Source organism: Grammomys surdaster, unplaced genomic scaffold (genome assembly GCF_004785775.1).
Source record: "Grammomys surdaster isolate TR1022 unplaced genomic scaffold, NIH_TR_1.0 1164, whole genome shotgun sequence".
Taxonomy (NCBI): Eukaryota; Metazoa; Chordata; class Mammalia; order Rodentia; family Muridae; genus Grammomys; species Grammomys surdaster.
The window spans coordinates 504600-515470 of NW_021605583.1; the positions used below are offsets into that span (position 1 = coordinate 504600).

Here is a 10871-nt window from a genome sequence, read left to right on the forward strand (position 1 = left end):
GCTTGCCCTCACTCTTGCTGGCAAGTCATTTCTTCACTGGGATTAGAGCCTCTTTCTTCAGGATTTGGGCATATACTGACGAGCAGCTGAGACATCCAGCCTTATACATTGACTGGATCCTTGAACTTTTTGTTGGTAGACAGCCATTGTTGGACTAACTAGACCACAGCCTGTAAGCCACTCTTAATAAGTCGTGTGTGTGTGTGTGTGTGTGTGTGTGTGTGAATGTTGAATCAGATCTCTTCCTCTAGAGAACCCTGACTAATACAGAACCCAAAAGAGAAAGTGTTTCAAAGAAAAGGAAGAAAACAAATGGGGGTGGGGAGGAGGGAGAGGAAGAGGAGGAAGAAGAGGAAGAAGAGAGGGAAGAGGAGGAGGAGGAAGAAGAGAGGGAAGAGGAAGAGGAGAAGGAGGAGAAGGAGGAGAGAGATATATATTACAGGCCTGCTTTAGACAGGTCTGGTCTCACGGTATCTCACCTCCAGCTCTGTGTTTCCAGGGTTATGCTCTCTGTTGCTTTCACTTCCTAGTTTTTATACCACAGCTCTATGGAATATTCTAAATTTAGAAACAGACAAAAAGCAAAACCAAACCAAAACAAAAGCAGTCCACCAGGACGGTTTGAGGCTCAGCCATGAACCAATGTATTGATGATCATCAGTGAAGGAGGGAAAAAAAAAATCAAAGGCCAAATTTAGAGCCTGGTTGAAGCTGTGAATACCAAAGCCCAGCCGGCTGTAGAGATTTCTGACAACTGTCAGTAGAGTTAGCAAGATTTCTAACTGTGACTGTTTTCCATGAACTAGGTTAATTCTCTGTGAGCAAAACCAAAGGCTTGAAATTTGGAATAACTAACGAGGGAAAAAAAAATAGGCTCTTCTAAGCTAACATTTTCTCTTTAAATTATAAAGTCCATGTGTTGAGAGAAGACAGGAAGAAGAAAAAAAAGCAACATATGTCTGTTGAGGAAATATCTTGTGTATTGTATGGGTGCCTCACCTGTCAATTAAAAAAAACAAACAAACAACCTATAGCCTATAGTAAAGGTTAGACTAGAATGTGGGACATCTGGGAGGCAAGCATGGGAAAATGTGACAAAATGGATGAATGGTACTGAGCACAGGTGACCAGCCACATGGCAGAATGTAGGTTAAAATAATTTACTAAGTTACAATATTTTCAGAGAAGAGCCTAGCTATGTGGCCAAGGTATTTGAAAATAGGTTTTGAGTCTGAGTCTTAATTCTGAGAGCATGAGGCTGGAAGGAGAAATAGGACCTAATCTCTACCTATGTCTAAGAGTCAGGAGAAAGAGCAGAAGGCAATGTGGTGCTAGCCTTGGAACTCACAGAGATCCACCTGCCTCTGCCTCCAGAGTACTGGGATCACACATATACACCTCCACCACCTGGCTTAGATTTCATTTTTAAGTGTGTGTGTATGTGTGTGTACATACGTATATGTACATGTGTGTATGTGAGTGTGGGTGCCCAGAAGGTGTCAGAGCTGCTGGAGCTGAGGTAATGGGCAATATAAACGGTCTACTAATGTTGATGTGTTTAAACTTTTCACAGTGGAACAAAGTCATAATGGCTAAAATAACACAGAATGTGGCCAGAGATAAAGGAGCTTGCTATGCAAGCTAACACAGAATGTGGCCAGAGAGATGGCCACCTTCCATAGATAAAGGAGCTTGATATGCAAGCCTGGTGATCTTAGTTTGCTTCCTGGAACCTGGAACCCACACAACAGTGGAAGGATAGAGCTGACTCCATGCGCTCACTGGGGCATGTGCATGCCCCCATCATAGAATTAATTTTTTAACTTGAGTCCTCTGAAAAAGTAGCATGTGCTCTTAATTACTGAGCCATCTCTCCACCCCATGAGTGCTATCTTAAAAAAATTATCAGATAATTATTATCAGGCTTTAGTGACTTGTTGAGGCCATTATTGATATTGATTTCAATGCTGTAAGTATAGATTTGTTTTGACACATGTGTTGAGAACTTGGTCCCCGGGATGGGTGTAATGAGGTGGTGAGATATCTAAGAGGTGGGAGATGATTAGGGTAATGAGGCCCCAGCATTGAAAAGGTTGACTACCTCTCTCAAGAATCGGTTGCTATGGAGTAAGCCTCATCCATGTGCTAATTCACATGTGGCTGATTCTTTCCTTCTATCTTCTATGTTGTGATGCATCCAGGACAATTCTCCAGGGAGTAGGAATTGGGCTAGACACATGAGACAATTAAACTTGTTTACTCTATAAATCATGCAGCCTCAGGTATTTTGTTATGGAAATACAGAGTAGGTTATCATAAGACTCATGTGTACTAATCATCTTTCTGGAACACAAAAACTTTAAATTTATTTATTTACTATATATTAATACATTGTAGCTGTCTTCAGACACACCAGAAGAGGGCATCAGATCTCATTACAGATGGTTGTGAGCCACCATGTGGTTGCTGGGATTTGAACTCAGGACCTCTGGAAGTGCAGTCAGTGCTCTTAACCACTGAGCCATCTCTCCAGCCCACACAAAAACTTTAATACCTAACTTTGATGTATGTTAGTAAGAGTGAACATTACAGATTTATCCCCATTTTCATCCTTCTTTTTCAAAACGAGTTTGAAAGCATCATCTTCCTTTTGGCAAGCTAGAAAGTGTCCTTCATACAGTGAAGATTCAAACTCCATTTTGTTGTGTCCTGGAACACGTTTCTGAAAGAATATGAGATCACTTTTTATATCATCAATATTTTCAGGTGGATTCATTTCCTGTGGAGAAAACACAAAACACATAATTTTTAAGGATATAGACAACTCGGGCAGGAGCGATGGCTCAGTGGTTAAGAGTGCTTGCTGTTCTGCTCTCAGGGGTCTGGAATTTGGCTCCCAGTATCCACATGGAGGCAGCTCACAAATGCCTGAACCCCAGCACCAGGGGATCCGACTCTTCCTTCTGTCCTCTGAAGAAACACACACACACACACACACACATACACACACACACTCAAAGTGAAGTATTTTTAAAAGAGGACATTAACAAATCGAATATGTACAGTTTATTTAGAGGTGTATTACTAAACAGACCTAAAGCAGTTTTAATTTTTTCAAAAGTTAAGAAAAAAAAAACCTCCGAATATAGAATAATATGAGTCCTGACCACCTTTCTTTAATCCTTAACTTCTTCTTTTTTCATCCATTCTGACCTTTTCCAACCTGGAACACTGTTCCATATGTAGGCCTCCTGATTCCCTTATGCCTAGAGAGCTTCCTTCTGTTCTTCTCCACCAAGTGGAGTCTGTGTCTGTTAATGATGAAGTAAAGTTCTAGCAAAAATAGCCACCTCTTTGGGCTAATTCCTGTTCTTGTCTTTCTCAGTTGTCTGTAGCTAACAACACTGATGACCTCCTCCTTAAGCTCAGTAGCTCTTAGCGAGATCAGGAGGGGTCAAGAAGCTCAGCTTCTTTCTGTGGATCCTAGAACTAACCGTAGCGTGATTAAACTCAGTAGCTATGCTATGACTGAGTCTTGGGTTTCCCAATAGTCCAGCTATACTGACTCAGTCTGTGACCCCTGATTCTATCTTTCTGCCAAGCGTAACAATGCACAGTAGTCTCTCCTTTTTGTCCTGAGTGTAGTCCCTTTGTCTGGGTCCTGCCCAGAAAGGCCAAGTGCTGATTCTTCTCTCTTTTGTTCAAACACCAGAGTCTATCAGGATTAGGTGTCTGGAAGCTGTAGTCCCTCACAATGGACCTGCAACAGCTAGGAGTGCCTGGCTAGTCCTATTCTTACGTCTTGTCTACCTTTTCAGGGTGTGTTAGAAAATGCGGGCACTGCCCGAGGTTCTTCCATGTTAATCATAGAACTCACATTTTGGAGTTAATTTCGACTCCATGGTAGTAAATATCACCATGACCCTGTGGACTGATAGAGACATCTCTAGAACTGAAAAAGCATCCTATCCCCCTAAGATGCATACAAGACTCTGAGGGGGGCTTTCAACTGAAGTAGTTATAGACTTGAAAGTCATCGTTGTTGGCCATTGTCCTTTATGAACAAGTATGGCCTCACGTTGACGGTCATGTAGAATACTCTCTCACTAGCACCCGCTTCTGAAACCATGCCTGCTAAACCACAACTTAGGGAGACACTGTAAGCTGCAAAAGTTGATCTAGGACCAAGTTTAAGGTCAAAGTCTAGCTGAGAACTAATACTTAGCTATGAAGCCCTAGTGATGCAGCAGGAGATGCAGTTGGGTCTTAGCCAAACCCCGTCTATGGCCACAGTGGCTAACATCAATATTAATGGAAGACCCAGAGCATGAGACTGGGCGTAGTGACAGGCACTTGTAATCCTAGAGTAGAGATGGAAGGGTTAAAAGTGCAAGGTCACCCTCAACTATATACTAAGTTTAAGTCAGTCTAGGATACAAGAAACCCTTTCTGAAAAGAAAACATGCAGCTGTCACTTTTTCTCTGACAGGCTTAGAGACAAATTAGACAACCACGTATCATCACACTAGGCCATAGGGCTTGACAATTCCCCACTACCACTGATTTCAGTGGATGTCTTTGCTCTTCCAGCTCTAGATAAAAGGTTGGTCTGAAGATGCCTGGATTTTTTCATTTTGTCCATTAATATGACTAAAACCCAAGTGAAGCTGAATCTTACCTCAAAGGAAATGACTTTGTCTTTACAGGAGAGGGTAGACATTCTTCCATCCTTCACAGACAGAGTTACAGCCAGTCCTCTTACTTCACTATCTTTATACATATATATTATCAGTCTGGTTTGGGATCCATGGGCTGAAACAAATATTAATAAATTAGACCACTAATTGCAATAGTTTATCCCAAACTTGACATCTGTAGAAATTTAGCCAAGGCTAGATCCACCTTAATAGACAGATCACTACCCTGCACTCAGTTTTGGCCAGACAGTCGACAGACATGACACCCCTTAAAACCCACTTACAAGGGGTTGTAAAACATGAGTAGCCAATATGAGTGTGCTAAAAATATTCTGAGTTGGGGCTGGGCAGATGGCTCAGTGGTTAAGAGCACTGACTGCTCTTCTAGAGGACCTGAATTCAGTTTTGAGCACCCATATGGCAGCTCACAACTGTCTGTAACTTCAAGATCTGACACCCTCACACAGACATACATGCAGGCAAAACACCAATGTATGTATAAAAAAGATATTCAGAATCTGTTAAAGACACTTTGATATCTTTTTGAGTGTGTTAAAGATTTTATGAACCCTGCTGGGTGTGGGTGCAGACGTCTTGATTTCCATCACTCGGGAGGCAGGGGTAGGTAGATCTCTGAATTTTAGGTCTGTCTAGTCTATAGAGTTCTAAGCTTGCCAGGAATATATAGTGAGATCTTTTCCCAAAACAAAGTCAACCCTCAAACAGAACATTATTCTGAGTCTAAAGACTATGTTTAACTGTTGAATGTTTAACAGAATATTAAAAATCTATTTGCTGAAGCAAAAATCTTAGGATAGGATTTTTTTTTCCAAAAATATGCATTCAACCAGGCCCCAAACTGTGTGTGATTTGGAACTCATGACTTGAGACTCACAGTAATTGTGTCATTCTCTGAGGTATTCTTAGGTTCTGGTGCAAGGCACATTTATTTGAAATGCTTCTGTTTTGCTTTTCATTTTGAGTTTTGATAGTGTCAGCAGTATGTTTAGCTAGCTATCACCAGTGGAGATGAAGCATCCAACTTGACGAGGCTCTTCCTCAGAGGATACAACTGAAATAAGGTAACTGGTGATACACATGTAGACCAGAGTGACTTGTCTTCTGCCAGAGTCTTTATTGGACCCAACTCCTCCCTCCACCTAAAAATATGGGTGTTCTCTAACGGGAAATTATATTTACTACTGTGACTCTCCATTTAAGGATTTGGTCAAATACTGCAATATTTGAAAGTATAGGCAGTAAAATGGAGAGAGAATAGTGGTGGTCATCGCTGTGTTTAGAAATAAGTAGGGGGAAAGTACCATTCCGATCAATATCAGGCATATCCTCAAACACAGGCTGCTTTCTTTTGTCAACGAAGAGAACCTGGTCATTTATGCTCCGCATTACTGCAGTTGTACAGTGAAGTCTGCCGAAGTGGTCTGACTCCAGGTCTCCTATAATATACATCGAAGCATTAATGGTTAGGGTTGTTTTTTTTTTTTTTTCAGATCAACAAATAGACCCAGTACTACTGTTCTCCAGAGTCAGTCCGAACTTGTAGATGCAGCAACGAGCACGCTAACTGCTGTATTTTATCCTCTTCCAAGAGACACCGTGTTTCCTGTTTGTGCTCAGAGCTGCTCTCCTACCAAATGTCAACTGTCTTACGGTTTGATCAGCCTCCTACTGTTTCTGTTTTCTTACACTTTGACTTGTGCTGTCCATGTTCTCAGACCTCACAGTGCCCTCCCCTCTCCTGCCCCCGGGAACTCTTCCCTAGCTCCTTCTGCCCTTCCTTCTAACTGTGCCTTGTGCTTCGTTTTGGAGTCTTGTTAGTATCATGAATCCTTAACCTGTTTATGCAAATGTGAAAACTGTCCCACCACAGGCTCCCCGCTGGGCAGTACTTAGTTTTCCAGTTGAGTGCTGTCTCTTAGTCCATAGCTGTAGCTTCAAGTCTTGCTGCTCTCTGGATCTTTACAACAATCATCCCTACTTTCCCCTTCAGGGAGTTCACTCTCTCCTTCTCCATCTCCTTCTCCATCTCCTTCTCTCTCTCCCTCTCCTTCCCTCCCCTGACCCCCACCTTCATTTCTTTTGTTTTTTGAGACAGAGTATCTCTGTGTAGTCTTGGCTGTCCTGGACCTTGCTCTGTAGACCAAGTTGGCTTCAAACTCGGAGATTGCCTGCCTCTCCCTCCTAAGTGGGCTTAAAGGTGTGTACACCACACTAGACCAGTTCTTTTCCTCTACTAAATAAAAATACTGGACAGGGGTCCTAGTGTCCAAGGCAGAGCCCACTTGTACTCCGAGCAATGGGTTGAATCTTTGATTTGCCAACTCTTCCTTCTCTGCTGTCAGTCTGGCATTTCTGCTTCCTAGATTTTATCCTGAACAGGTAGTTCAGACACATTGCGCTAACACTGTTGTCTAAGAATGCGGTACATCTGTGATCCTGGCACTCAGGTTGCTAAGGCAGGAGGATCACAAGGTTGAGGCCAGTCCAGGTAATAGAATGAGTTCTGGGCCAGTCTTTTGAACTAGTGTCAAACCAAACCGAACAGCTGAAATCTCCAAGAACCCCACATAATGCTGTAAACAAGCTGTAAGATGGAAACAACTTATAAGTCCATCAGCTGAGGGATTATAGTTTTATTATGCTCTCACTGTTTGAATTTAATATAACTGTAATTATTAACCACCTAGGAAACAACCCTATGGAAGGTTTCTGCCAGCTGACAACGGATGTGTCTCAAGTGCCTTCTAATTTGCAAAGAAAGAAAAAATTTATACTTACCATTATCTTCAGCTAAAAGAAGGAACAGAAAAACACAATATGTTAAATTATACGGTTTGGCTCAACATGTCCCCTCTCTCCTGCCCTTCTACAACTCTACTCTTCCTTCCACTCTCCTCCCCCAACTCTCTCTATAGACAGGGACTTACTTTATAGTTCTGGCTGATCTGGAACTCACTCTGTAGACTAGACTGGCCCCAGACTTACAGAGTCCACCTGCCTCTGCCTTCTGAAGTGCTGGGATTGAAGGTGTGGCACCCGGTCCCCACTCCTCACTCCTTAACCTCTGTGTCATGCTGATGGGCTGGCTCTGTTGGCCTCCAGTAGGAATATCAGATTTGATAAGCATTCAAGAGCCCATAAAACTAAGCCTATTAGCCGGGCAGTGGTGGGGCACACCTTTAATCCCAGCACTTGGGAGGCAGAGACAGGCAGATTTCTGAGTTTAAGGCCAGCCTGGTCTACAGAGTGAGTTTCAGGACAGCCAGGGCTATACAGAGAAACTGTGTTTTGAAAAACAAACAAACAAACAAACACCCAAAACAACAAAAAACAAAAACAAAACAAACAACAACAACAAAAATCTAAGCCTATTAGGGTTCATGTGTGCTTGGATATGTTAAGCATAAGACTGAAATCCAGGGCTGGAGAGATGGCTCAGAAGTTAAGAGCACTGTTAAGAAGTTAAGAGTCTGTTCTTTCAGCGGACTCATGTTTTGATTCCCAGCACCCCCATGTCAGCTCACACATCCAGTTCTATGGGATCCAGTGTCCTCTTCTGACCTCCATGGGTACCACATTCATGTGGTTCACAGACATACATGCAGAAGAAACACCTATATACATGTAATAATAATAATAATAATAATAATAATTTTAACTCCAGGATTTATAAATCTCAATATATAGCTAAAGTATTTTTTAATAAAACAGCAAACTTTTTTAAAAATTTATTGTTTAAATGGAAAAGCATTTAAAAATTTTTCCAGGAAACTTCCAAAGAAAGCTGAACTTTCAGTGAAGTCAAATTCCCCATGGAAACTTAACCAGAAGAATCTCCATCCCTCCTTCCATCCTCCCTCTCTCTCTGGTCAAGTATATTCACATGAATGGTATACACAGAACTGTAGGTCTAGAATATCATGATAGCATTTCTTTTGGGAAGCAGGGTTTCCTCAATGGCACATTTTCATGGGATCTTCATGATGGGCCCCAGGCACCCTCTTGGTTAGCTACTGCCAGCGTGCCACCCCTGAGGTGGGACAAGGCACTGAGACCTCAAGTATCTTATGGTTATTTTTAGAGAGGGGACAATAACACTGCAGTAGAATTTGATGACAAACAGGAGCCTAAGCTCACTTTATGATTTCTTTTCTTGTTGAAAACCTATATCTGAGCCCTGCATTTGTCTTACTGGTTTAGACTTACGTATAAAGTAAAGCGTGTTGTCAACAAACACCATTTCCTTGAAGTTGATGCAAGAGCCTTCTTCTGTTATGGCAGCCATCATTCCTAGTGAAAGCAAAGAGTCACTTATGAAGAGGCAAAGACTGCTCTTTGTACACATCAAGTGAACAAACCTCTTACCCTCTTTGTTAATAAAGAGATTTTTTATTTTGTTTTATGTATTTGGAGTTTTGCTTATATGTATGTCTGTGCACCACATGCAGTTCTTATGGAGTCCAGAGGATGGCGCTGGATCCAGCTGCCAGGTGGGTGCTGGATACTGAACTCCAGACTTCTGGAAGAGCGGCCAGTGCTCGTCACTGCTGAGCCATCTCTTCAGTTCTTTAATGCTACCTTCTAAACCTCTACATTTGAGCATCACTTACTATCCAGAATGCTGATGACTATGGCGGATGTTTGACAAATGTGAAGCATCAGCTAGAACACTCGTGTTATATTATTTCACAAATCATTAGCTATTTGGAGTCAAGAGGGTGCTGTCTCATTAAACAATATTTTAAAGGGTGACTGTATGGCTCACTATTGAGTTATTCGTTTCGTGTTTCCTGAGGGTGCTAGAAGTACACCCTTGAATGGGAATCAGTTCTGTCTGAACTTGAAACCCAGTTGCCTCCTGTAGATGAGATGCTGAAGGTTCCAGACTTCACTGGTAAAGGAGAGGAGGTGATAATGAGTGGCACTTCCACCTGGCATTTGGGGCAGGGTGGGAGAAGGCCGAAAGGCTCTGGCATGTGGTGGGTTCCCGCCCCAGGCAGCAACAGCTTCTGATCTGAAATCTAGGTTGTCTATGTTTGTATTTGAGTAACACATGAATATGACGTTTCTGCAAAAACAAGTAATATAGATTTGAACAATTCAAACTATTGTATTTGCTTTTTGCCTTTTCCTCACCCTACTCTACACTTACGTGTATGTAGCCTTTCAGAAGTCTGTCATGGAATTGTCTTGGAGCTCTATGTATGAGAAATCTGTGACTCTGGGGAGAAGACACACATGTTTATTTTCATCCATGTCTAAGCTGAAATGCAGCACCCCTCCTTGTGTAACATGGGAAATAAACCACAGTGTTTGCATTGGTACCCACGACCCTGACTAATAGAAGTGCTCCCTTATCACCAGGCTACAGTTTCTACCAGAGTCCTGCGATACTGTTTAAGTCCTTTGCTACGTTGAAATTACCCTGCTAGATCTTGTTGCTTAATGTATTAAGAAGGAACACAAAAACACTACATAAAATTGTTAAAGTTTTTTTCACAGCTCTTGTGAGGTTGAGACAGAAGGACCAGGAGTCCAAGGCTACGTAATAAATTTGCCATAACATCTGCCTCCTCAGCTTTGAATAACTATTCTAATTTAATGAGTTTCCTGCGTTTAATTTAATGTGACAATAATGGGCTAGAAGAAAGCAGCCTTGGGCACCACCACATCCTTATCTGACTCTGGGTCCACTCTTTCCCTTAAAGTAGTTCCCCACCCTTTAACACCACCTGCAGGCTGTACTTCTGCTTCCTCAATGGCTGAGAGCTCAGGTGCCCGTGTGTTGCTAATCTTCTGTAGCCTTTGCTCTTGGTAATCTGTCGATTGCAGGTCTTATTCCAGCAGACTCGAACACTGTACCTTCAGGGGAATACTTAGGACTTCCCCTACTCCACAGCTATGTTCCAGAGAATTAATTAGCTGGCATCTCCTGCCGTGAAGCCACTTAATGGGTGGAGCACCCAGGGTGGTAACTGAGTTAAAACTCTCAATTGTTTTTATGGTTTGTAGTCACCAAGACTGGTGTTGAGTCTTGGTCTCCATGTGTCAGTGCCGGAGGTGTCTTTCTCTCTCTCTCTCCCTCTCTCCCTCTCTCCCTCTCTCCCTCTCTCTTTCTCTCTCTCTCTCTCTCTCTCTCCCTCTCTCCCTCTC

General features: G+C 42.4%; 1 protein-coding gene across 2 annotated transcripts in view; it reads right to left on the bottom strand.

Moving 5' to 3' along the window:
• Positions 1–2241: 2241 nt before the first annotated feature.
• Il18 (interleukin 18) overlaps positions 2242–10871 on the bottom strand; it is a 16668-nt gene continuing 8038 nt past the window's right edge. Inside the window, exons 2-6 of one of the 2 annotated variants that reach the window (XM_028783820.1) lie at positions 8925–9008; positions 7497–7508; positions 6020–6154; positions 4679–4812; positions 2242–2722 (exon numbers count right to left, since the gene is read on the bottom strand). In XM_028783820.1, coding sequence (XP_028639653.1) covers positions 2555–2722; positions 4679–4812; positions 6020–6154; positions 7497–7508; positions 8925–9006 — 531 coding nt within the window. In that variant the 5' untranslated portion in view covers positions 9007–9008 and the 3' untranslated portion in view covers positions 2242–2554. Of the gene's footprint in view, positions 2780–4678; positions 4813–6019; positions 6155–7496; positions 7509–8924; positions 9009–10871 lie in introns of both variants that reach the window. The other variant, XM_028783819.1, reaches the window with a different exon arrangement.